Genomic DNA, 27,269 nt, shown 5'->3' with positions numbered 1-27,269 from the left:
GAATTGAACTGAAGGATTGGGATCATGAAATCAGTTCTTCAAATATCTAAGGATCTAAGGACCTGTTCCACCAGTTTCCCTGGAGCACAGAGTGCCTCGCCTCGTTCTCCACTCTGAACTCCCTTCAGGGCAGGTCGAAGGTTCAGGGTTCAGTCTCTGCAGAGGCAGATGCGAATGCCCTTGCCTGCTGCGTACTCAGTGGCTTCAGTCGTTGTCTGATTCTGAGTGACCCCATGGACTGTAGCCCGCCAGGCTCCACTGTCCACGGGATATTTCTGGCAGGAATACTGCAGTGGGTTGCCAGGCCTTCCTCCAGGGGATCTTCCCTGCCCAGAATTAAACCTACATCTCTTGCACTGCAGGTGGATTGTTTACCACTGAGCCACTGGGCAAGACCCAGATGCCATTGGCGAGTGCCAATTTGTGGTTGACAGGCCCCCTCATGGTTACAGATCTGACCCTACTGGAAGGCATTTCATGGCCATTTTGTCCCACGCTGCTAGGAAGGCTCCTTCCCAGTTCTGGAGAAGATTCTGCCGATAGGTCATTCAATGCGCTATTCCTGGACTACGTTTTAATAACCAGAGATCTCTGGACATCTATTTTCTAGTTATGGGTCAGGAAAACATTCTCTATTATTGCATCTTCCCATATCTGCTGCTGCTGCTGCTAAGTCGCTAGAGTTACACTATTACAGTCATTGACTGTATACAGAATGATATATTTCATCAACTGCTGCAAGTCACCTAGTCATTATTTTCACTGGAGTCTCCATTACATATTTGGTAATTGACATAAACAACAATCGTGTAAAACTGGCAAAGAAAAGTAACATAACTGACAGTATTATTAAAGTCATAAGTGAGAATTTAGCCAAGAACTTCCATTAGGTGTAGCCCAATATATCCTTAGATCATTTTACTTAGTGTATTCTGTACCAATCTTTATTGTTTTTAGGAAAATTATATATTGGCACTGTTCATAAGACACTCAGGTTAATTTCCTACTGTTATTAGGCTGATTATCCTTAGTATAATTTAACTGTTCCCAAGATAAAGGGGGGGGGGGTCTTCAAATTTAAACAACCACAGCCTGGTGTAAACCATATAGATCCATCCCATTATTATGGGAGTTTTCCTTTAAATAGATGAAAGGTTACAGTCTTTGACTGAGACTTAGGTCATTGTTCTGATTGAGTTTGAGTGACCCTAAAAGAAAATATAAATGTATGTCCAGGGTCAGAGCAGGCATTATTAATTGGCCAGGTGGGAGGATCCCATTTAATAATATCACGAGTAGACAAAACAGGATGGAACAGTCTTTTTTCTAAAATAAATTTCCTAATCCAACCAATCCATTCTGAAGGAGATCAACCCTGGGATTTCTTTGGAAGGACTGATGCTAAAGCTGAAACTCCAGTACTTTGGCCACCTCATGAGAAGAGTTGACTCATTGGAAAAGACTCTGATGCTGGGAGGGATCGGGGGCAGGAGGAGAAGGGGACGACCGAGGATGAGATGGCTGGATGGCATCACTGGCTCAATGGACGAGAGTCTGAGTGAACTCCGGGAATTGGTGATGGACAGGGAGGCCTGGCGTGCTGCGATTCATGGGGTCACAAAGAGTCGGACACAACTGAGCGACTGAACTGAACTGAACTGAAGGGTTATCCAATAAGAGGCTGAGAGGAAAGAAATCCATCAAGGCAACCCAGAAGTACTAGACACAGGTAATTGGCCACAAACCCAACAATTGGATTGATTTTTTAAAACTAACATAGGATCTTGTCCATGATAGAAAACATTTTATTTATATGCAAAGGTCAAAAGAGTCAAGAAAACATTATAAATGATCATAAAAATCAGGTCCAGCATCTTGGCTAAGCTGTCCACTTCTGACGTCATTCTCTTCTCTTCCTAGCATAGTGCAGTTTCTTCTGTTTGAGTGTCGTTTGAAGGTGAGTTTGAGGTCAGCAGTCCTCTCTACAGACCAGTCCGGTGCAGGGGCCTTTAGAAGTAAGAATTAATCCAACAGTCAAATTCCCTTCAATTTCACTGTGCATGAGCTAGTTCAGTTCAGTTCAGTTCAGTTCATCAACTGTTTGCATGAGGTGGCCAAAATACTGGAGTTTCAGCTTTTGTATCATTCCTTCCAAAGAAATCCCAGGGCTGATCTCCTTTAGAATGGACTGGTTGGATCTCCTCGCAGTCCAAGGGACTCTCAAGAGTCTTCTCCAACACCACACTTCAAAAGCATCAATTCTTCAGCTCTCAGCCTTCTTCACAGTCCAACTCTCATATCCATACATGACCACAGGAAAAACCATAGCCTTGACTAGACGGACCTTAGTCGGCAAAGTAATGTCTCTGCTTTTGAATATGCTATCTAGGTTGGTCATAACTTTTCTTCCAAGGAGTGAGCGTCTTTTAATTTCATGGCTGCAGTCACCATCTGCAGTGATTTTGGAGCCCAAAATAATAAAGTCTGACACCGTTTCTCCTGTTTCCCCATCTATTTCCCATGAAGTGATGGGACCAGATGCCATGATCTTTGTTTTCTGAATGTTGAGCTTTAAGCCAACATTTCACTCTCCTCTTTCACTTTCATCAAGACGCTTTTAGCTCCTCTTCACTTTCTGCCATAAGGGTGGTGTCATCTGCATATCTGAGGTTATTGATATTTCTCCTGGCAATCTTGATTCCAGCTTGTGTTTCTTCCAGCCCAGCGTTTCTCATGATGTACTCTGCATAGAAGTTAAATAAGCAGGGTAACAATAAACAGCCTTGACGTACTCCTTTTCCTATTTGGAACCAGTCTGTTGTTCCATGTCCAGTTCTAACTGTTGCTTCCTGACCTGCATACAGATTTCTCAAGAGGCAGGTCAGGTGGTCTGTATTCCCATCTCTTTCAGAATTTTCCACAGTTTATTGTGATCCACACAGTCAGAGGCTTTGGCATAGTCAATAAAGCAGAAATAGATGTGTTTCTGGAACTCTCTCGCTTTTTCCATGATCCAGCGGATGTTGGCAATTTGATCTCTGGTTCCTCTGCCTTTTCTAAAACCAGCTCGAACGTCAGGGAGTTCATGGTTCACGTATTGCTGAAGCCTGGCTTGGAGAATTTTGAGCATTACTTTACTAGCATGTAAGTAGATTAAAAAGTCTTTCCATCCTGGTTGGAGTCTTGGTTGCAGGTCGTGAGGCATCTGATCTTCATCCAAAGATTACTGAGATAAGCTTCAGAAACAAACTTGGAGTGTCTTCTAATAATTCAATCAAAATTATACATTAATATACAGTAACAGGGCTTCCTCAGTGGCTCAGCAGTTTAAAAATCTGCCAGGAGACCCAGGTTGATCCCTGGGTCAGGAAGATCCTCTGGAGGAGGGCATGGCAACCCACTTCAGTATTCTTGTTTGAAGAATCCCGTGGACAGAGGAGTCTGGCTGGCTACATACAGTTCCTAGGGTCACAGAGTCAGACATGACTAATGTGACTAAGCACACACACACCATAACAGCAAAGAACTATCCAGGAAATGAGTCTTAGTAGATACACACCTCCATCAACTAACTGGGATTTAACATTCTTTAAAACATCTTTCTTCCTAAAATTACCCTTGTTTTTAACCAAAAATAACCAAATTAAGACTCGTTTGTGTGCCAAATGTCTGGTTTCAATAAACTCAACCTGATGATTTACATAACTATATTTGATCATAGACTTTTTTTTTTTTTTGCTTTGCTGAAACTTTTATAAAGAAGGTCGGACTATACTTAAAAAAAAATACTCTCAGAGCTAGGAAATGCCAAGGGCTTTTGTCTACCAGATCTAGGTGAACTCCTCCCTTCTCAAGGTCACCAAAATTCCTTGAGATTTCTGTAGCTGTTAGTGAGATGGCCTTCCTAACTTATAGATATCCTAACTTAAAGCTACTGGAAACCTAACAGTTTTCAATCTCTGGACAGATAAGGTAGAGAGAAAAAATAAATGTTTCAATTTTGCTTACAAAATTGTAAGTTATAAATTATAAGTTACCAAATTTCTATAAGTTATAATTAAATTGAGAAGACTTTATTACACTTGAAAAACACAGATTCAAACCAGTAATTTTCCAGATAGAAACTATGAAAGTTATAAGCATATTTGTTCATTCAGTCCTTTTGTTAATCTTTGTGAAGCCATCAGGTTTTCCATTAATTTTTTATTTCTTACCTAGTTCAGCATTATGGTCTGAAAGTCAGAAACTTGTGTTTATCCAAAGGTCCTTTCTATAAATCTTCTAAAAGAGGAAGCATTTTTGCAAAAACATCAGAACAAAACCATAACTGTCAATAATGACAAAAGACTTAAGAAGGCATGTTTTAAAAATCTGATTACAATGCAATTGACAAAGAACTTGATTATGACTGTGGCAACAGTTTAAGATAGTAACTAGAATTTTACCAGGATATATTAGAATTTTAGGAATCCCATATGATTTCTAGGATATCTATATTAGTAATATTTATCATGCTATATAACCTGAGGAGATTTATTACTCATTTCACAATACTTCCCATGCAATTCAACGTACCAAATGAACCTAATTAGTTTAATATCTCTCTTTGGGATGTTTCAGAGGCCCTTTGAAGCATACCAATCTTAGCTAGAGGTCAAAAGTACTTCATTAGAATTTGATTAAGGAAGTTTTGTCAATAAATATCAAAAGGGTTTAGGACACTCAGATAGGAGCATGGGTCATTGTGAAAAATAGTTATTCATTTAGCCAAAGTAATAATAAATGATTTCAAAGGCAAATACAGAACAGATCATTTAAGAGGTAAAGAAACTTAAAAACCTGTTATCAATGGCAATTTAAAATCTTGTCTCTTTTTAACAGAGAGAAAAGCCAAATTGAAGTTTTGTACCAGCTTACTTTTAAAGTTCATTTACTCAATTAAACTTATTTTGAACTTATCACTTAACTTACATTAGCACAATTTTAACTGTCAATTTGTTGAATATCTGGAGAGATCCTAAAATGTAGTTATTTCTAAAAGTTCACCTAAAGCTCTTATTTGTATTTTCTTTCCTTAAAGCTTCCTTATCTTAAAAAAAATTTTTATTTCATTTACATTTCTTTATCTAAAAGTTTCTTTACATTAAATTGTGCCACCACCTACTTGTGGGGCACTTAGTCTGCTGATGTTACAAAGAGCATATACTGAGGCTCAAGGTCTAGTGGAAGTCGACTAGTCCACCCATTTTGCTTCTAATCAGTCTATGTAATGTCTTTGGGTTATGTCATACTTACAAAGGTTGTGGCTTGCCCCGTTCCCTCCTTAAAGGCAAAGAAACTCATATAATCTGTTATCAAAAATGGCATTCCAAGAAAACTTTTCTCTGAACAGAAAGAAAAAACCAAATTTAAGTCTCAGCTTACTCTCGACAAGATTCATTTACCCCTATGGAGAACAGAATGGAGGTTCCTTAAAAAACTAAAAATACAGCTACTATATGACCCTACAATCCCACTCCTGGACATGTATCTGGAGAAAAACATGATCCGAAAGGATCTGTGCACCCCAGTGTTCATTGCAGCACTGTTTCTGACAGCCAAGACATGGAAGCAACCTAAGTATCTATCGACAGAGGAATGGGTAAAGATGGGCACATACATGCCTGTGTGTGAGCTCAGTCCCTGCAGTCATGTCTGACTCTTTGTGACCCTGTGGACTATAGCCCACCAGGCTCCTCTGTCCATGGGATTCTCCAGGCAAGAATACTGGAGTGGGTTGCCATGCCCTCCTCCAGGGGATCTTCCAGACCCAGGGATTGAACTTGCGCCTCCTGTGGCTCCTGCATTGCAGGCAGATTCTTTACCACTGAGCCACTGGGAAATCCTGTTGTACATATATGGAATGGAATATTGGTCGGCCATGAAAAAGAATGAAATAATGCCATTTGCAGCAACATGGATAGACCTAGAAAATGTCATACAGAGTGAGGTAAGTTAGACAGAGAAAAGAAATATCATATGATGCCCTTTCTATGTGGAATCTAAAAGAAATGATATGAATGAACACAAATTACTTATAAAACGATTTTTAGTGAGAACAACAAACTTACAGTTGCCAGGGAGAAGGGATAGTTAGTGGCTCTGGGAAGGTCATGTACACACTGCTATAGGGAAAATGGATAGCCAACGGGACATATTGTACAGCACGTGGAACTCTGCTGAATGTTATGTGGCAACCTGGATGGGACGGGGGGTTGACGGAGAACGCATACATGTGTATGTATGGCTGAGTCCACTCGCTGTTCGCCTGAAAGTGCCACAACATTGTCAGTTACACCCCAATATAAAATCAAAAGCTCAAGGTTTAAAAAAAAGAAAAGAATCCTATCAGGGGAAAAAAGTTCATTTATCCGACTAAATTCAATCCAGTCTCAGGAAATCCTGACATGCATAACTCTTTTCAGTATATATGTATATGTGTGTGTGAAAGTGAAAGTGAAGTTGCTCAGTCGTGTCCGACTCTTTGCGATCCCATGGGCTGTAGCCTACCAGGCTCCTCTGTCCATGGGATTTTCTGGGCAATAGTCTTGGAGTGGACTGCCATTTCCTTCTTCAGGGGATCTTCCCAACCCAGGGATCGAACACGGGTCTCCCACATTGTAGACAGACGCTTTACCGTCTGAGCCACCAGGGAAGTCGTATATATGTGTGTCTATATATATATATATACACATGTATATATATATATGTTTTACCCAGTGTCTCACTGGGTATATATATTCTTCATATCTTCTCTTACCGAAAACACATATCTTAGGTTCCTTAAAGTTTTCTCCACATTGAATTACTTTTTTTGTTGACAAATTCATAACAGAATGAGGTCTTATTTGACCTCTAGTAAACTTACACACAACAGAAATATTATACTTAATATGGATAACTCTAGACATGTCTATATTATCAAACCAACACGCTTAAACCACTTTCATTAGCGGATATCAATTCAGTACTGAATATTTCCCATATGATGGGTCCTAAAATTTATCTTGGCCGATTTTCTATATATTTAGATTTAATTTGCAAGCGCATACTTTCAAGTACATTAAATCTCAACCAATTTTCCACCACAGGCAGAGCCTGAGGCAATAAGGAAGCATTCTCTGGCGTCACATGTGAGCTCTGTCCTGTTAGTTACCAAAGACATCTCAACTGTCAGTGTGAGTACTGACACATATACATCATCAAACATTAATACCAAGTGTCAATTTGATACTGGATATTTCCCAGTTCACATGAACCTGAAATCCAAATTTAGCTTAATTTCTCTTGCGCTTAGAATTATTTGCTTTTAAGTGCCAACTTTTCTTTAAGCCAGTTAAATAGAACTCATTTACGAATTAACCTCAGGAACAATATCCAAAATAAAGACACATACTGAGACATGTTGTTCAGTCACCAAGTTACATCTGACTCTTCAAGACTCCATGGACTGTAGCACACCTGGCTTCCCTGAGCCTCACCATCTCCCAGAGTTTGCCCAAGTTCACGTCCAGTGAATTGGTGATGCCATCCAACTAGCTCATTCTCTATCACCCTCTTCTCCTTCTGCCTTCAAATTTTCCCAGCATCAGGATCTTTTTCAGCAAGTCAGCTATTCACATCAGGTGGCCAAAGTATTGAATCTTCAGCTTCAATATCAGTTCTTCCAATGAATATTCAGAGTTGATTTCCTTTAAGATTGGTTTGATCTCCTTGCTTTCCAAGGGACTCTCAACAGACTTCTCCAGCATCTCAGTTCAAAAGCATCAATTCTTCTTTACTGTCCAGCTCTCTTACATGACTACTGGAAAGACCATAGCCTCAACTATACAGATGTTGTCGGCAAAGTGACGTCTTTGCTTTTTAATACACTGTCTAGGTTTGTCATATCTTTCCTGCCAAGAAACAACTGTCTTCTAATTTCATGGCCACAGTCACCATCCACAGTGATTTTAGAGCCCAAGAAGAGGAAATCTGTCATTGCTTCCACCTTAATCCCTTCTATTTGTCGTGAAGTGATAGGAACAGATACCATGATCTTAATCTTTTTAATATTGAGTTTTAAGCCAGCTTCTTCACTCTCCTCCTTCACTCTCATTAAGAGGCTCTTTAGTTCCTCTGCGCTTTCTGCCAATAGAGTGGTATCATCAGCATATCTGAGGTTGTTGATGGTGGCTCAGACGGTAAAGCATCTGTCTACAATGAGGGAGACCTGGGTTCGATCCCTGGGTTCGATCCCTGGGTTGGGAAGTTCCCTGGAGAAGGAAAAGCAACCCACTCCAGTACTCTTGCCTAGAAAATCCCATGGACGGAGGAGCCTGGTGTCCATGGGGACGCAAAGAGTCGGACACGACTGAGCGACTTCACTTTCATACATATATCCAAACAGAAACAACAAGAGATCGCATAGCTTTGTTTTCTAAACTTAGCCATGAATTAGATATCACAATACAAAGCTCACTAGTTTACAACAGTTGGAATAAGACAAATTTTTAAAGGCTTTTTTTCCTTCTTTTTTCCCCTTCAGATTCAGGAATTAGAGATGGTCTAGATAAGTGTCCCTGAGAGTCAAGGTCTCAAGGCACAGGAAGAGAAAAGCATCTTGTCCTAGTAGGACAACTTCAAAAAAGTTTTAATCAACCTTCTCTGGAGTCTAAAGAATACTGTGATCACACTGTCAAAAATCATCTTTATTTTTCTGTGGCCATAGTTTCATAGCCAAAATTTTAGACCAGATAGTGCTCAGAAGGCCCTCATAACAAAGGCAGAGTGGTTCCAGCAAGGACTGTCCCTCTGGGGAGGTGGGAGTGTTAGTTTGATTAGCCCTAGGCTGTTGATCACAGGAGAAGAGTCCTGGACATAAGGGAACTTCAATCCATTTTCGCATACTGTGGCAATAGAGATCTAATATTTTCAAGCCATTTTTCTTTATCATTGGATCATAGCTATAGGATGACCAGTCATTTAGAATTTTTCCCAAGAGGCTTCCAGGTGGGATGTAAAACTTTAGAGGAAGCGCTTCTCATTTTTAACTCATGCGGTTTGGACCAGATGTCTGTGTGCTCAAACCAATCTGTGTGCTCAGATCAAAGTAACCAAACCAAACCAACCAAGCCAGATCCTCACCAGCTGGAAGTCACACTCCAAATAAAACAAATGGCAAAGAGATGCCCAGAAATCCAAATCCAAATGGCAAAAACCCCCCAAACATGACTTCCCAGTCAGTCCTCCTAGACCTGTGACCTGGCAGAGTCAGTGCAAGTGGCCATTTTTAGTTCTCATATATTTCCAAGCAACTTGTTGGTCTCCTGCAAAGAAGTTACTCTATCATTTCCTCCTTTAGGATCTTCTAGATATCAAAGTAAGCATTCCATTCAGTCTGATCTTATGGCTGGCTTTTTCTAACTGTGCCTGCAAAAATATCAATTTTGGAATATCAAAAGGACCCCAAATTTGGATCCTTTAGGTTGAGATCTCCTTTAGTATAATTTCCTCAATGAAATAGGTACTTGCAAGTACTAATTTTGTACATACATAGCCCTGGCTGGAGTGTTAGTGGCTGCTTGGTAATGCCTCTTGCTTCTGTGTTTGCAGGCCGAACTGAGGAAAAGCATCCAATCAGCCTCATACCTAACTACTCAGCACAGCCCACTCAGTCTCCTGCAATTAAGCAACCGTGATATCTTTCAACCAAGCCCCACTCAGTATCTAGATCATGAGTAAGTATGCTCCAGTATCTTTCAACTGGAAGGTGGCATGTAACCTGCTCCACTGCCAAGTAAAACTCAGGATCATCAACTAAAACAGGAGATCTGAGAACCAGGAGACACTTCCCCAGATTCATCTGGTCTCCCTCCGTGAGCAGGAGGATAGATGCAAGGGGCTGCTGCCGGTACCAAAGCTGTGTTTTCTCATAGAGTTCAGGCGAAGGAGGGAAGCCCAGTCTGGGTCACTTCATCAGTCACCACAACTCTTGACCAAAAAATGATACACAATGTGAGAGTTCTGAGTTAAGTTTTATTTGGGGCAAAATGAGGACTGCAGTCTGGGAGACAGCACCTCAGATAGTTCTAAGAAACTGTTTCAAAAAAGTACTGGGAGCAGGTCAGTATATGTGATTTTGGGGAAGGGGGAGTTCACACAATCAAGCACATATCTTACAAAAGGTTTTCTACTAGTCATAAGAAGCTGATGTCACCATGAATGGATTTAGTGTTTTTCTAGATACAAGGAGATGCGAAGATTGGGATTATGAAATCAGTTCCTAAAATATCTAACTATTATCCAAAGACCTGTTCCACCAGTTTCCCTAGAGCACAGAGTGCTTCTTTCTCCACCCTGAACTCCCTTCAAGGCTGCCGCAGCACAGGACTCAGCCCCCACAGAGGCAGACAGCAAAGGTCTTTGGCAAGCACCAATCTGTAGCTGACAATCTCTTCAAGAAAACTGGAGATACCAAGGGAACATTTCGTGCAAAGGTGGGCACAATAAAGAGCAGAAATAGCAAGGACATAACAGAAGTAGAAGAGATTAAGAAGAGGTGGGAAGAATACACAGAAGAATAATACAAAGATCTTAATGACCTGGATAACCGTGATGTGTGGTCACTCACCTAGAGCCAGACGTCCTGGAGTATGATGTCAAGTGGGCTTTAGGAAGCATTACTACAAACAGAGCTAGTGGAGGTATTGGAATTCCAGCTGAGTTATTTAAAATCCTAAAAGATGATGCTGTGAAAGTGCTGCACTCGATACGCCAGCAAATTTGGAAAACTCGGCCATAGCCATAGGACTGGAAAAAAATCAGTTTCATTCCATCTTAAAGAAAGGCAGTGCCAAAGAATGTTCAGATTGTGGTACAATTGTGCTCATTTCACATGCTGGCAAAGTAATCCTCAAAATCCTTCAAGCTAGGCTTCAACAGTATGTGAACCAAGAACTTCCATATGTACAAGCTGGATTTAGAAAAGGCAGAGGATCCAGAGATCAAATTGACAACATTCGTTGGATCACAGAAAAAAGCAAGGAAATTCCAGAAAAACATCTACTTCTGCTTCATCAACCAAGCTAAAGCCTTTGACTGTGTGGATGAAAACAAACTTTGGAAAATTCTTAAAGAGATGGGAATACTAGACCACCTTGCCTGTCTCCTGAGAAACCTGTGTGCGGGTTAAGAAGCAACAGTTAAAACCGGACATGGAACAACAAACTGGTTCAAAACTGGGAAAGGAGTGAGTCAAGGCTGTATCCTGTCACCCTGCTTATTTAACTTATATGCAGAGTACATCATGCAAAATGCTGGGCTGGATGAATCACAAGCTGGAATCAAGATCACCAGGAGAAACATCAACAATCTCAGTTATGCACATGATACCACTCTAATGGCAGAAAGTGAAGAGAAACTAAAGAGCCTCTTAATAGAGGTGAAAGAAGAGAGTGAAAAAGCTGGCTTACAACTGAACATTCAAAAAAACTAAGATCATGGCATCTGGTCCCATCACTTCAAGGCAATAGGGAAAAAGTAGAAGCAGTGACAGATTTTATGTTCTTGAATGCCAAAATCACTGCAGAAAGTGACTGCAGCCACAAAATTAAAAGATGCTTGCTTCTTGGAAGAAAAGCTATGACAAACCTAGATACCGTGTTAAAAAGCAGAGGTATCACTTTGCTAACATTTAGTCAAAGGTCTCTATAGTCAAAGCTATGATTTTTCCAGTGGTCATATATGGATGTGAGAGTTAGACCATAAAGAAGGCTGAGCACTGAAGAACTGATGCTTTTAAATTATGGTGGTAGAGAAGACCCTTAAGAGTCCCTTGGACTGCAAGATCAAACCAGTCAATCCTAAAGGAAATCAACCTTGAATATTCATTGGAAAGACTGATGCTGAAGCTGAAGCTCCAATACTTTGGCCACCTTTGGCCAGCTGACTCACTAGAATAGACTCTGATGCTGGGAAAGATTGAAGGCGGGAAGAGAAGGGGGCAACAGAGGATGAGATGGTTGGATGGCATCACCAATGCCATCCAATGGACATGAGTTTGAGCAAACTCCAGGAGACAGTGAAGGATGGGGAAGGCTGGTGTGCTGCAGTCCATGGGGTCACACAGTCAGACAGGACTTGGTGACTGTGCAACAACATGGAAGCATCTGCACTTTTCATGGCTGATAAAGACACAGTAGAGCACTTCTAGTATTACCACGACTTGCGGCCGGCAATCCTAACAAGCGCAGAGAGAATTTCTATGACAAGTTAGTGAGCATAACACCTTTTTTTCCCATCCAAGGTTATGGACTGTGGATTCTGTCCATAGATTCTGGGGCGAGAGTCCCCATTTTCAGCAGTACTGTCTCTAAAATTGGTTTGTTCCTTCCGTCCAAGTTCTATCCACAAGAGATCAGGAGCACAAAGCAGCAACCACAGTGGAGACAGAAACATCACTTCACCTTGGGGTTGCGCCCCAGAGGGAACCAATAAGGATGTGCCAGTGCCTTACTGGGGCATTCTGCCAAAGTCCTATATTTTTAGACTTTGGGAATGGACTGATTAATATTGTAATTTCATTGAGAGTCAAACTGTGACTGATGAGTGGAATTGGACATTTGTAAAACATAGGCTTTCTTCAAGGAATCCCATAAATTATTCGGGAAGGAAATCCTGACAAAAGGCAGAAGAATCTGTGTGTGTGTGTGTGTGTGTGTGTGTGTGTGTGTGTGTGTGTGATTTTCAAACAAAATTGATATACTGTCATAATTATAGCCTGCTTTTTTATAATATCACAATAGATCATGAGTAATTTTCAACAAATACAGTTATAAGATAGTATTAATGGCTGCATAATATTCTATTATAGGCATATAGCATGATTTATTTAATTCATCCCTACAGTTCAACATGTGTGCTGTGTACAGTCTTTATAATTATTATGAAATTGTGCTCCGATGGGTGCTGTAAATCTATGTCCACATTCTATTTTTATTTTCTTAGACTATTTCTATAAATGGAATTGCTGTGTCACAATTTAGTAAGAATAGTAATGCATATTTTAAAGATTTTTTTTGATCTGCACTGTCAAATTGTCCTCCAGAAAGGTTGTTCCTGTTCATAACAGAACTAGAGTCTTTGACCTTGGCTCAGAATACGGCAAAGAGACTGGGAGAATGTCTCTAAATGGTGAGAAGTAAGATGATTCAGTACAAGAAGGAAGCGTATTAGTGTTGTGCCTCTGATAGATTCCTTTTCTCTGATGCTGGAAACACCTTTAAGACAGAATATGGGATGGGACTAAATCTTCAAGACTTGGAGTCGACTTGATTTAAATAATCTTCGCTGAATATTCATTGGAAGGACTGATGCTCAAGCTGAAGCTCCAATACTTTGGCCGCCTGATGCAAAGAGCCAACTCATTGGAAATGACCTTGAAGCTGAAAAAGATTGAAGGCAAAAAGAGAAGGGAGTGGCAGAGGACAAGATGGTTAGATAGCATCACCAACTCAATGCACATGAGTTTGAGCAAACTCCAGGAGATAGTGAAGGACAGGGAAACCCGGCATGCTGCAGTCCATGAGGCTGAGAAGGGTCAAACACGACTTAGTGACTGAACAACCATGTGCAGTTGTGCTAAGGGCACCCAGGGAGGGGCTTGTTATCCATGTTTGGACCAGAGTACTCATGAGAATAGTAGAATCAGAAAGCACTCCAAGGGAAGAACAGCTTCAGGTGAGAAGGCGAAAGCAGAGCTGGCCACCTGGTTCATGACTTCTGACCTGGAGAGTCAGTGCTTTCTTTGCTCAAACAACAGGAGTTTTCGAGCATTACTACAGTAATGGAGGCTGTTTCTTCATCTTTTTTAAAAAACTATCTTTCTACTTTCTTTCCTTTGCAGCTAGACATTATACTTCAGGAGGGCAAAATCCACCTTGTTCTTCTTGTGTATAACCAACAAAAGCTGACCAGGGGGAGAATACTTTCTAATTCCCTCCACTGTCAAACTAAGATAGCAAATCCTGCCACAAAATACACAAGGCGATTAAAATCTAAGGCTACTGACCACTGTTCTGTCTTCTCTTGTGGTTCTAGAGATGTAGATCCGGTTTATTTCTTCCTGCACAGAGAGACCAAAGGTCAGTTCCGTCTCCATCAACCTATCTCCCAAATCTGCAATTAAATTATTAGTCTCTTTCCCCATATCTCTCATCTGGGGTTCCACAGAATGTAGTGGTTATCACTCTAACGTTTCGCTTCCGATTCATATTTAAAGCTTAAAAGATTGTACCCATGAAACTTGGTCTCTCTCCCTGTCCCGTGCCCACACCAGATTCCCCTGGTCCACTGCCCTGCTCCCTGTACAACATCAGGAGGCACGTGAAAGCAGAGCCTGGATTAGCATTTGCTTCTGACATTTGTGCTCACCGAGTTGGGCTTACATAAACGGGTGTCTCCTTTCTCATGTGACTTTTCTGGACTCCATTTCTTCCCTGCTGTTACTATAGTGCCCATTGACCCTTGTCACCCAGGAAGCCCTTAGTACCTACTTCACCCGACCCCATCAGCCAGACTTCAATCCTCCGGGCTCTAGACCGCCTCTGACACAGTTGTGCTCATTTGTCAGAGAGGATCGTGGCTCAGAAAAGTTACATTGGATATAAAACTGTCTTCTAGCTAGCCTGGAGATGGGACTGAAGGATCTTCTATTTCCCCCTCCCCAATCAGACCTGGAGTTAGGTCATCTGCACCGTCCCCGCATGCCCGACTTTCCCGGGAGCGCCGAGCCCTGGGAAGTCTAACACGCGATCCGCTTGCAAAGACTTCGCGATCTGTTCAGGCGCATAAAACAGCGAACAGGAAGCTCCAACCGCGTCCAACCACGCTCCCGTTTGTCCCCGAGGCCACCCCGGGAAGAAAACAAGTGTTTGCGGAATTTGGCGGCCAAGGCCCAATAAATCCAGGCTTTATTCTCATTCCACTTTCTCTCTAGGCATCCCCAAGCTCGACCCTCAAAATCAATCCCCCAGATTCGAAGGGTGGGCCCGGGGCTCTCCGCCCGGCTCGTGAGACCCCAGGCGGGCATCCTCCGGGTTTCCATCAGCCTCCCCCCACCCCCGCCCGCCTCTACCCCGCCCCGAGCCCAGCGGGGACCGGGCGAGCAGTCCCCCGCGCGGGGCTGGAGAAGGGCAAGGGAGGGAAGCGGCGGCGAGGCTCCCCCCAGGGAGCGCGGCGGGGAGTGCAGCGGCGGGGTCGGGGGAAGGGCCGGGAGGCGCCGGCGCAGCCAATCCCCGGGCCGCCCCCTCCCCGCCGCCGCGAGCCGAGCCGGGGCGGGGGAGCCAGGCGGCGGCGGCGGCGGCGGCGGCGACGGAGGCTGCCGCGGGGAGGGATGGAGAGGGGAGGGGGGAGCGGAGCCGAGCGGAGACGGCCGCGGCGCTGCAGAGCGGCTGGGGCGGCGGCGCGGCTCCCGGTGCTCCCCCCGGCGCCCGCCCCGCGTCGGTGAGGGCCCGGCCTGGAGGCCCGGAGCCATGGGCTGCATCGGCTCCCGGACCGTGGGTGGGTACCGCGGCGGCGCGGGCGCTGGCGGAGGCAGGGCTCGGCCCGGCCCGGTCCTCCAGCCCCCTCCCCCACCGCGCCCCGCGCCCCTCCCCGGGATCCCTCTCTCCGCACCCGCCCGGTCCGGCCTCGCTTCCTCACTTTCCCTCCGAGCCCTCGCGGTCCCTGCCTTCATCTCTCCCCGCTCTCCTCGCGCGCGCCTCCTGGGCTTGCATCCCTCCGGGCTCTTTGCATCCGTCTCCCTCTAGCTTCCTTCCGTCGCCCTCCCCCAGGCGCGGTCCCTCTCCATCATACCCACCGGCATCCTCTCCGTGGCTCTCCTCTACTCTCCCGTCCTGCACCCTCCACCTCCAGGCCCTGCCTTCCCCAGCGCCTTCTCTCCCCACTCCGTGTCCGGAGCAGCGCCCCCTTCAAAGGACCCCCCAGCCTCAGTCTCAGCCCCGAGTCTCCTTCGCACGCGCCCCCCCACCCATCCACCCACCGCACCCCGCCTCCATCCGGCTTGGATGTTTTGCCCCCATCTCTTTCCTTCTCCGTTGCCTTTTTCTGTCGTCCCTGCCTCCCCCGATTTGCTTTGTTCACGTGCATTTTCCCTCCGGGGCGGGGGCGGGATGAGCCTGGTGCCTCCGGGAGGGCAACGGGTTCCACGCCCGGAGGGAATGGGGCCGCGCTGGGCTGGGGTAGAGGGGACGAGCCGGGGACATCGGAGGAGGCGGGGGGCGGTTAGAGGGCCGGAGAGGGGTCCGGAGCCGGCTCCCTGGAGGGTGGGGCCGACGGCGGAGGGAACCGGGGACCCGACTGCACCTGTCGGCGGGGCTGGCGGGGCGGGGCCGGCTCTTTATTTACCTTTGGCTTGAGGAAGGAAGCGAGGCGCCTCCTAAGACTTCTCCCCTCTGCCTTGCTACCACCTCTTCTCCCCTACCCAGTGCACCCACTCCGCTCTCACAGCTCAACAGATTGATCCAACCCTCTCCCCAACCCCCCAATTTTTCCAACTCCCAATTTCTCCCGCCTGCATGCCCCAGTGACCTCAGGCTGAAAGAATAATTTGTATTATTATTGCAAACGAACTCACTCTCCAAAAGCCTGATTTCTCTGAGACGGATGTATTCCCATGGATTACCACCCCCACCCCCTGCCCCACTCTGCTTTCACCTCTGTTCGGGGTTCTTTCCCTCCCCCTCCCTGCCCCCCGCGACTCTGACTCAGCTCTCCCTCACTTGCAAAGGCCACCTCCCCCAGCCCTTCTCTCCCACTCTGCCCTCCCCATCTCCCTTCCCCTCAGAGGTGGTTCCCTGCCTGCCCCATTCCGCTCCATTTGCCCAGACGTCGTCTTTCCTGTTCCCTCCCAGACACCTCCTCTGCTCTGACCCATGGCACCATTTGCCTGTAGCCCCAGGGAGAAAGTGCCCGCTTTGTAAGGGTCCTTCCTCTCTCAGACCTGTCAACCACAGTCCTTAGGCTTGCAGCATCCATGTCATCCTTACACACCCAGTACCTCCTGCTGCCACCCAAGATCACAGTCAATTCCCCCCTTCTCAAGAGTGGACCCCTAATCCTAAACTCTGAATCAAAAAACTTTATGCTTGAATGCCCAGCATCTACCACCCAAGTGATTCTTCCCCAAGCCTTCCAGGAGGCACACCCTGCCCTCACACCAGCAGTCTCCATGTACGAGGAGCTCTGGCCTGAGCTGAACAATGACGGTCCTCCTAGGCCCTCCAGTTTCCCCATCAGCCCTCAAACTCCGTCCACTCCCATTGTCTTTTGTCTTCTCTCTGACTTGAATTCCTGTTCCCTTAGTTTCTGCTTTTCAAAGCCCCCTGCTCTCCTTCCTCTGGCTCCCTTCTCTCTTTCATTTAGCCTGCGTCTCCCACAGTCAGGTAGAATGATCCCATCTCTTTGCTCCTCTGCTCTCATTGATTCTAGGTGAACACACCCAGCTCTCACCTCTATCCCCACCAAATCTCCTTACTCTCATACAAATCCACCCGCTCCCATGGAGGGCCAACCAGGGAAGATGCAATCCTTCCACCTCACATGTAATAAAGCCAACAAGGAGGGAGGCTTGGCCCCGGAAAAGTTCTGCCCTTGTTTGTAGAGACCTAATAGAGGAAAAGTACAGAACCCAGGCACTCCCATAAAGAAACCCTCAGAGATCCCTTGAGACAGAATGGAGAACTGTTTTCCTGCTAAAACCCAGCCACTGGCCCTTCCATTTAAACAAGAGCAACAAATAAGCTCATGGGACCCTTTTCCTAAGTGTGCTGTCCTTGACTGAGCTCAGCGTGCCAAAAACTGGGGGTGAGTGGAGATGTAGAGGGGAATAGGCAATTGGTAGAGAGAGTGGCTGTGGGAGGGGAGGGGGGCTGGCCCCCCACTTGTGGCATCAGAATTCTGGAGGAAAAGAATAATGAGGGGCCATCGGGGTGGGCATGGGGGCGGGGGGGGATATGAAAGGGACGCAACTCACCATCTGGCCACCATAGGAAATGAGGTGATCGCCGTGGACTGGAAGGGCCTGAAGGATGTGGACCAAATCAACATGGACAGCACCAGCTCGCTGCACGGGAGCAGCCTTCATCGGCCATCCACCGAGGTGAGCCCTCCCCCTCCCAACCCCCCTGCTCAGCTGCCCTCCTGAAAGAGCTCAAAAAGACCCCCGAACCCGGTCCTTCAGCCATCTCCCTGAATTCCAGGATAACATCCCAGACCCGCTCCCAGACTGACTCTTTTGAATGTTCCTCCTCTGTTCCTCAAATATAAGCCCAGTGCTCCATACCGAGACCCCAAGTTCCTGGTGTGACTCTCAGAAAAGCCCTCCCTACTTCACACACTTTTGGAAGGCCCTCTGAGGAAGTGTCCCGGGTACCCACCCCCTCTCCTCTTCTCCTTGCAGCAAACCCGGACAGACTTCTCCTGGGATGGCATCAATGTGAGTGCAGCTCCCCCCACCCCTGACCTCCCCCCTAACTCCTCTCCTGTAGGCCTGCTATAGATCACAGAGGTCCCTGGTTCCAATGGGCCCTGGAAGCTCTCACGTTCTTTACATACCCCCAAACTTCCAAGAGCGGTTGGGAGGTGGGCCTCCTGGGTATCAGGGTTTCCTATCACCCGTCCTAGCTCAGATCCTTCCTCTGAACATACAAGCATCCCATACTCTCTTATCCCTCTGCCCCATTTCCCATGTACCCCTCCCAGCTCTCCATGGAGGACACCACTTCCATCCTTCCGAAGCTTAAGCGAAACTCGAACGCCTATGGCATTGGGGCCCTGGCCAAGTCATCGTTCTCAGGTGAGACTCCCCACCTGGGGATGCTTTCAGACAGGACACTACCTGTGGGCTTCTGGCCTCAGGCTCCCTGGGGTTCAGGCCTGGAAAACACACCCTCATCCCCATACTCCGGGCCTGTTTGCCGTTTCTGTCAAGCCCCTCCAACCCTCCAGACCACCCCTCATATACGGTGTCTCAGGGCATAACCTGCCCTTTTCATGAGACAGCATCCCATGGGGCTAGGGTGGGGATAACGGGGTTTGGAGGGAATCTGGTACAGCTGTTGTGTGATGGTCTGGAGGACGTGGGGAATGTCTGGCCCCTCAGGGATTTCGAGAAGCATGAAGGACCACGTGACAAAGCCCACAGCCATGGGACAGGGCCGAGTGGCCCACATGATTGAGTGGCAGGGCTGGGGGAAGACACCAGCCATTCAGCCGCAGCACAGCCACGAGGCCGTCCGCAGGGACACAGATGCCTACTCCGACCTCAGCGACGGGGAGAAGGAGGCCCGCTTCCTCGCAGGTACTTATTCCCCAGCCCCTCGAGAGACACATTTTTCAGGATGGCCAAGACCCACTCTTCAACCTGGTCCCCTGTGGTAGGACTGACTCTGTCTGTATGATGACCTTCAGACTTCATTTCCCAGCTAGCTTGAATTTCAAGGACTCTGACTTGTTCATTCTGATAAGTGCTCTCAAACTTTTTCTTTAATATTTGTTTTTATTTGGCTGCACTGGGTCTTAGGTTGTGGCATGTGGGATTTTAGTTCCCAGGGATCGAACCCTGGACCCTCGCATTGGGAGTCCGGAGTCTTAGCCACTGGACTACCAGGGAAGTCCCTCAAACTTATTTTTTATTGTCATCTCAGAAGTTGAGGGAAATTAACGTGAGATTGTGGGTCCACCTGATGTCTTCTCTCCCACGTTAAAACTGTCCAATCTCTGGATTCCCTCTAACAGGGGAAAAAAAAGCAGGGGCCTTAGACTTCAATAGTCTCTGTCTCTACTTATGTTTTATGATGAAAAAGAAAGAAAAGCCTTGGGGTTCACTTCTAGCCTTTGCGCATCAGCACTTTGCTGTCATGGATTCACTTATAGACAACTTACTTGTACAACCACCAGAAGATCAAGGGACCTGGGTGAGGAGAGGGTATGTACAGAAGAGCTTTTATTCAGTAGAGGTAGGAGGCAGGCATATGATGTACTTACAACACTAACCAGGGGCATCCCTGGTGGCTCAGAGGTAAAGAATCTGCCTGCCAATGCAGGAGACATGGGTTCGAAGACCCCCCTAGAGGAGGACATGGCAATCCACTCCAGTGTTTTTACCTGGGAAATCCCATAGACAGAGAAGCCTGGTGGGCTACAGTCCATGGGATCAAAAAAGAGTTGGACACAACTTAGCAACTAAATAACATCAATATTGGCCAAGCCTTGGTGGCAGATCTCAATAACATACTTCAGAAAAAGCTCCGGTGGTGTGCATGGCAGAAGAAACACCAGTGGGGTGGGGAGATGAACAGGTAGGGGGTAATGCAGGGCAGCTAGCAAAGTAAGCTTCAACTTACTCATGGCTTTGACTAGCATGGGAACCCCAAGTCTATGCACCTTCATTACTCTATCCCCACTCCCTTGCCATCCCAGACCTTAAACTTTCAGCCTGATACCACTGTAGACCTACAATCCCTCCCATTTAGATTCCTCTGGCCTTGACTACCTAGCACTAGCTACCATTCCTAAAAAAGATAAACTTCTGGAAATCCTCAATTTTAATCCCTTATGATATCTTACCAGAAGACCCCCCCCCCAACTCTTTCCCCTAGGAATTCTAAGTCTGACCTGGGAAGTCACCCATGATTTTGCCTTGTTTTAGGGCATATACAAAAACTGTCCTGTCCGATACAGTAGCCGCTGGCCATATGTGGCTGAGAATTTGAAATGTGGCTAGTCCAACGGAGCCGTGCCATAAGTGCAAAATATCAACTGGATTTCAAAGACTTTGTGTGAATAAAAGAACGTAAAATATCTCAATAATTTGTATATGGATTATACATTGAAATGACAGTTTTATATAGATTAAAGATGTATTATTAAAATTCATTTTACCTGTTTCTTTTTCATTTTAATATGACTACTAGACAGTTTTAAGGGAGAAGGCAATGGCACCCCACTCCAGTACTCTTACCTGGAAAATCCCATGAACAGAGGAGCTTGGTAGGCTGCGGTCCATGGGGTCGCTAAGAGTCGGACATGACTGAGCGACTTCACTTTCACTTTTCACTTTCATGCATTGGAGAAGGAAATGGCAGCCACTCCAGTGTTCTTGCCTGGAGAATCCCAGGGATGGGGGAGCCTGGTGGGCTGCCGTCTATGGGGTCGCACAGAGTCGGACACGACTGAAGCAACTTAGCAGCAGCAGCAGACAGTTTTAAACTGCACAAATGACTCGTGTTATATTCCTATTGACAGCACCACACTGATGCTCCTTCCCCAGGCCTGTGTCTAAGGCTTCCTGGAGGCATCTTGTGCTAACTACCTTTCTTCTCCCAGGTGTCATGGAACAGTTTGCCATCTCCGAGGCCACACTCATGGCCTGGTCTTCCATGGATGGTGAGGACATGAGTGTCAACTCCACCCAGGAAACCCTGGGCTGCAACTACAGTGACAACTACCAGGAGCTGATGGAGAGTCAGGGTGAGGCTACCTCCGTTCCTCTCTAAGACTCTGTGCTCACAGCAGCTTTCCTATTGCCTGCCACGTCCCACCCCCATGTCACCCTCAATTCTCTGTGCTCCTGTCACTGCCTTTGATGATGTCCTGGGCCCCCACCAACCTTCCTGATTCTCTTTCCAGATGCCCTCGCTCAAGCCCCGATGGATGGCTGGCCTCATTCCTATGTGTCCCAGGGCATGTACTGTCTGGGGTCATCGGATGCCTGGGAAGCGAGCGACCAGTCCCTCATTGCCTCTCCGGCCACAGGATCCTATCTTGGGCCTGCATTTGATGACTCACAGCCCAGCCTGCATGAAATGGGACCTTCCCAACCTGCTTCTGGATACTCTGCCCAGGAGCCGTCGTCTTTGCTGGGAGGAGACACTGACTGGGCTCCAGGGGTGGGCGGGGTGGACCTGGCAAGGGGCCCCGCCGAGGAGGAGAAGAGGCCGCTGGCCCCTGAGGAGGAAGAGGATGCGGGATGCCGGGACCTGGAGTCCCTCTCCCCACGCGAGGACCCCGAGATGTCCACCGCTCTCAGCCGGAAGGTGTCTGACGTCACATCCTCAGGCGTGCAGTCCTTTGATGAGGAGGAAGGCGAGACCAACAACTAGCTTCCTCCCACTTCTCGCCCAGCCGTCCACTCCTGCCTGAGGGCCCTGGCTGCAACCACACCTTCCTCCTTCCCCCAGCAGCGCGCGTGAAACCTGGGCAAGACGACCCTGATGAGTCCAGGCGTCCTCGCCAGCCAAATGGAGGGGCGGGGTGCAATTTTAACCGGGCTTATGCTGTAGAGACCACAGGTCCAGGAATTGAGGCCCGGGCAACCAAGATGGCCCGGAACTTCGCTTGCCTGTGGGCTTCTGGGTCTGCGGCAGCGGAGCCCCCGTGTGCATCCGGAGCACAGGAGCGCCGTGCCCTGGATCGCCGTTCTTTGCTCCCTGATCTCGTCTTCCAGAAGCCTGCACTGTGGCTGTCTGAAGGCCTCCTTTCTCCACGTCACTCTTGCTCTTCCCAACTCTTTTCTCTGGCTGTGGCCCAGGCTCAGCCCTCCTATGAGGCACGGACCTGTGGGGCTGTTTGATGTGATTAGATGGACCCGGGGCTGGGGGAAGCAACGTACAGACCACGTCCCCTGGGAGGGTGGAGTCTCTACCCTCAGAGGTAACTTGGCTTCTGAGATGAGGGGTCGTGGAGGAGGTGGACATGGCAGCTGGGACACACAGGGGCCCAGTGGTCACTGGTGAGACCAGGGACAAACACAGGCCACGTGCTTTGAGATCTTGAGTATATCCAGTGGATGAAGGGAGGACCCCACTGGCCTGGGAAAGGACCCCCACCAGGGCTGGCTGCTCCAGCTCCTCTTCCCTTTTTCTGCCTTCTAACATCCCCTGCTCTGGGAGCCCCAGCCCACCCCTCCAAGGGGAGACTCGGAATGCTGGCGTCCTGGCCAGACAGGAAGCATGAAGCTGCCTCCCTCCATCCAGCCCTAATTCTCTGGAGCTGTTTACACTTTTCTCTTTGCCTTTTCTACATTTTTATAACTTCTTGGGGACTCAGGGTTGAGTGGGGGTGGAGGGAGGGGTCTGGTGCTGTCAGGCACCCCCCGGATTGGGGCAGGGGAGGGGGTTGGTGTCAGTTGAGGAGCAGCAAGGGTGCTTGGCCCCCTTTGCCCCTCCTCACCTCCTCCCAGGACTCCTGGGAGGACCTCACAGGTGTCCCCACTCCCGCCCCAGACCTGAAGAGGAAGAGAGGAGGACGAGGTATTCTTCCTTCCAGGATGGTTTACAATGAGGCATAAGCCCCTGAAACTGCTTGCCCTCCCACACGGACTCACCATTCTGGGGTAGGGGGTGGGGTGGGGGGGAACCTCTGGGCAGCTGGTGAAGCCCCAGGACTTCTGTCACAGAGCCTGATGGCAGGGGGCTGGGTTGAAGGGTAGAGTGGAGAGCCACCCCGGCTGCAGAATGAGGAGGCTGAGCGCTGGGGTGGCTCTGTCCGTGTACGACCCTGCCCCCCATCAAGCCCCCACTGGCATACACACGTGCCTCTGAAATGCAACTGAGGCCACGTCCCACGTCTTCTGGGGGAGAGGAGGATGGCCACCCTCCGAGGTCGTGGTTCTGGGAGGAAACGGGTGGGCAGGGTGAGCCCAGGTAGGTGAGCTCACCTCATCCAAAGTGTTGCGGGTTGTGTGTGATCATGTGACCGGACATTGCTGGCCCCACCCTGCCCCTACTGCTGCAGGTCCTTGGGGTTTTGAGGGTCACCGTCTCCTCTCAAGGGGTCCCTGTTTCCTCACCTTGTGCACCCTGCCCTCTCTCTAAGGCATCATCCTTCTCTCCTTACTCTCACCCGCTTCGTGCCCCATCTTCCACCCCCAGACCGCAGGGGACATCCAGTCCAGGGAGCGGATTCATTCATCAACACTTCCTTTTCCGCTCAGGGCCCTGTGGAGTCAGGAAAGGTCATCTAAAGCAGTGTTCTCGCCTTCCTCCTTCCCTGAGGAAGCCCAGCGGTCCCTGCCAGTCCTGCCAAAAGATGGCTAAAACTCTGAAGGACTCTAGCAGAGTTCAGATGTGAGTGTGAGCGGGGGCTCAGCCTCTGCGGGGCGTTGGCAACACTGCAGACCAGAGGTCAGGTGGGGAGGGGTCTGCACTTTGCAAGCAGCTCCCCTCCGCTCTGAAGAGGCAGAAGACCCGAGGAGCTGGCCTGGGACCCTCTTAAGACTCTTCCAAGGGAGGGACTGCCTCTCTGGTGCTGGAGGCTAGGATGCATGGGGTTTGCTTGTAGCCTATTTTAGGGGGAGGGGAGGGGCATGTGCCGGAAGAGGCTGCTGGGGGTGGGGGAGGGTTGCTTTTTCTTTGGGGTTAAAGGCTGTGCAGCACGTTTTAGGACAGCCCCCAGAACGGGGCTGTTTTTATATCATTGTGAATGAAACTGCTCTTGCTAAATTATTTTCTTCTGGGGGGGGTGCACTTTCATTTTCAATTCACTTTATTTAAGGAAAATAGCAATCTTCCATTCCTCCCCTCCCCCCCATCGCCCCCCACCCCCCACACACCTTCCTCTTAAGGAGGGAATCTTGGTGAATGAGTTATTACCTCTCCTCGCGCCCGACCTGTACATCCCATACTCCGTCTTCCAGGTCTGGGAAATATCCATTTTTATGGCCAGTCTTAGCATGTTTTCTTAATGTGACATTTCCACCCCAGGCCCAAGAGAGATTCTATGACATATATTACAGAGAGAATTATATATAAATATATATATAAATACTATAGATTATATAAACAGGAGCAGGGGCTCCAGGGCCCACTGCGAGGCCCCCTCCCCAGGCTGCAGCCTCTCTCTCTTGGCCCTGGGGAGGTGGAAGGGGTGTACTGTTGGAGACGGTTCCAGGCTGTGTTCAATGGCACTAAACACTGTGGTGGCACCTTCGGCTATGAGTGTCTTATTTGGGGGGCGGTGGAGGCTGGGCATGGGGCGGGAAGGAGGAGGATGCCAGGGATGGGCACAGGATAATTCCCAGGATGGGAATTAAAAGAGGCATAAAAGTAGGCTCTGGGAGTTGGTGATGGACAGGGAAGCTTGGCATGCTGCAGTCCATGGGGTTGGAAAGGGTCCGACACGACTGAGCGGCTGAACTGAAAAGAAGGGAGGGACAAAAGCCTTAGGGATGGGATCAGGAGCACCTGGGACCACTTGTAGAGAAGGCAGGGTAATGGCAGGCTCCCTGTCACCGGCTTGGAGAGGATAAGGGTTTCTGACTTCCCAAGTGCGGGAGGCATCAAAGAGCTGGGCCATTTCAACACTGAACCTCTAGGAGAGGAATACAAAGGACCAGCCCTGAAGATGTGTAGGGGTGAACCAGTGGCCCAGCTGCCCTGAGCCTTGGTTCTGGGCAGGAGAAGCCCCGGCTAGATCAGCTCAAGGACAGAGCTGACCCTTGGGCAGGACAGATCAAGGACAACAGTGGGAGACAGAGTGACCTGGAAACCGGAGGGTGAGGAAGCTGTAATGTGAGATGCCAGAGGGAGTAAAATAAATCCATTAGGGCCGTGTGACTGTTGAGCCATAAAGTACTACCCCTTCCACACAGAGCCTTCCCGTGACCGTCCCTCTTCTAGGCTCTTTCCCCCAATAGGCTCTGCATCCATGTCTCACTGCCTAAATGGAGGACGGAGGGGGAAGTAGGAATGGCCTTTTCCCGCCCGAGGAATTGAGGCCAGACTCTGGGAGCTCAGATGGTAAAGCATCTGCCTGCAATGTGGGAGACCCAGGTTCGATCCCCGGGTGGGGAAGATCCCCTGGAGAAGGAAATGGCAACCCACTCCGGTACTCTCACCTGGAAAATTCCATGGACAGAGGAGCCTGGTAGGCTACAGTCCATGGGGTTGCAAAGAGTCAGACACAACTGAGCAACTTCACTTTCTAGTAGGAGCCAGAATGGAGTCTGGAGGCAAATTTCAGGGAGTGGCTGTGGGCAAGTGGAGGACAGGGTGGAGGGCTCTGAGAGAAGGCGCTGTGGACAGTTTGCGAGTACATTCGGGGGCCATGAGGCCATGTGGCCCTGAGGTGGTCCCGTCTCCTCCTCCAACATGGCACTGGCAGGACCACAGTCATCCTGGGTCTCCCTTAACCCACCCCCTGGAGAACGGATGGGAGGATGCGCAAGGCCAGGAAGTCACTGGGACAAGAACACTGGGGGCGCCTCCTGGGGGAGGGCGGGTTGTGGGGGATGCATGGGAGAGGCAGGTATTCTCCACCCACACACGGGCAAACTCAGGAAGTCCATGGAATATCAGGGGCCCTTCGCACAGATCCCCTCCCGCCTATCTGAGGAGAGGAGGGCATGGCCCGAATGACTGACCAAGGCTACCTCCTGCCCAAATTCCAGTTCCTCCTCCAAGGATCACATTTTTAAAAACTCCCAGGAGAGGCCGTGTATTGATGTGATCCCCACCAGCTTTAGGAAGCACGCTCTCCCACACCGTGCACCCTGTGCGCTCTCTGCTGGGTCCCTGGACAGTCTTCGTGAGGAGGCCAGGGAGGTAGTCAAAGGACCAGTTCATCCCCATCCTCCTCATCCGTGGAGCGCAGACTGGGGCCCTGAAGGATATCGGCCAGCTCCTCCTCGGGCCCCGGCCCCTCCACCAGCTCCAGCTCCTCTAGCTCGCTCTCTGCCATGGCTGGAGCCTGGGAGAGGGGGCGCTCCGGGAAGGGGGATGGCACGGGGGTCTCTGGGGAGGCAGGGGTCATGTCCCCTGCCCCAATGGCCCCAGCTCCATCCTCAGGCAGGCTCCAGCCCTCTGCAGGAGGGAGCAGGACCCCGGTGTTCTTCCGAGTGGAAGTTGTACTCCGGAAGCTGGCAAGAGGGGGGCGGAGCTGCACCCCAGACTTGGTGTGTCCCTCAATGGCCTTCTGCAGCTGAGGAGCACAGGGAAGGGGAGAGAGGGTAAGACACAGGAAAGGAAAGAAGACAAGACAGGAGAGCGGAGAAACAGACAATCAGAGGAAAAGGAATGGGAAAGATATGGCCTGGCAGGGATGAATCGAAGGGGGAAGGCAGAAAAAGGAAAACGGGGGCATGATGGACAGAGAGCCTCACCTGCAGAGCGGTGAAATCTCAAGAGCCCTGACCTAGGATCTCTTTCGCCTGGTCCCCAACCCTCAGGCTGCCTTCAGCCACGTCCCATCTG

The 27,269-nt window shown here is 48.5% G+C and overlaps 2 protein-coding genes and 1 long non-coding RNA gene across 4 annotated transcripts in view; 1 reads left to right on the top strand and 2 right to left on the bottom strand.

Annotated features, from left to right (window-relative positions):
- Window positions 1–1,791: 1,791 nt before the first annotated feature.
- On the bottom strand, window positions 1,792–15,991 carry LOC132659774 (uncharacterized). Its single transcript, XR_009600554.1, has 3 exons — window positions 15,878–15,991; window positions 14,090–14,143; window positions 1,792–13,463 (listed from the first exon to the last, which is right to left on the bottom strand). It is a non-coding gene; the product is annotated as an uncharacterized LOC132659774 (long non-coding RNA).
- Window positions 15,440–25,003, top strand: FAM131B (family with sequence similarity 131 member B). Its single transcript, XM_027968892.3, has 7 exons — window positions 15,440–15,579; window positions 18,069–18,178; window positions 18,479–18,514; window positions 18,781–18,874; window positions 19,181–19,378; window positions 21,406–21,549; window positions 21,709–25,003. The coding sequence occupies exons 1-7, from the start codon at window positions 15,552–15,554 to the stop codon at window positions 22,179–22,181; spliced, it is 1,083 nt and encodes a 360-aa protein (XP_027824693.1). The 5' UTR covers window positions 15,440–15,551; the 3' UTR covers window positions 22,182–25,003.
- CLCN1 (chloride voltage-gated channel 1) overlaps window positions 24,547–27,269 on the bottom strand; it is a 38,577-nt gene continuing 35,854 nt past the window's right edge. For both annotated transcript variants that reach the window (XM_004008136.6, XM_027968891.3), the window contains one exon: window positions 24,547–26,997. In XM_004008136.6, coding sequence (XP_004008185.4) covers window positions 26,626–26,997 — 372 coding nt within the window. In that variant the 3' untranslated portion in view covers window positions 24,547–26,625. The remainder of the gene's footprint in view (window positions 26,998–27,269) is intronic.

This window comes from Ovis aries, chromosome 4 (assembly GCF_016772045.2).
Source record: "Ovis aries strain OAR_USU_Benz2616 breed Rambouillet chromosome 4, ARS-UI_Ramb_v3.0, whole genome shotgun sequence".
NCBI classification, from domain to species: Eukaryota; Metazoa; Chordata; class Mammalia; order Artiodactyla; family Bovidae; genus Ovis; species Ovis aries.
Note: the sequence above shows the minus strand (reverse complement) of the source record. Positions and strands in the feature narration are given on the sequence as shown.

Excerpts from the sequence above, each read along its gene's own strand:
- FAM131B (XM_027968892.3), top strand. The coding sequence starts at position 15,552 with ATGGGCTGCATCGGCTCCCGGACCGTGG. Across the intron at positions 18,179-18,478 it reads TTCATCGGCCATCCACCGAG|CAAACCCGGACAGACTTCTC; the intron begins GTGAGCCCTCCC and ends TTCTCCTTGCAG. Across the intron at positions 18,875-19,180 it reads GGCCAAGTCATCGTTCTCAG|GGATTTCGAGAAGCATGAAG; the intron begins GTGAGACTCCCC and ends CTGGCCCCTCAG.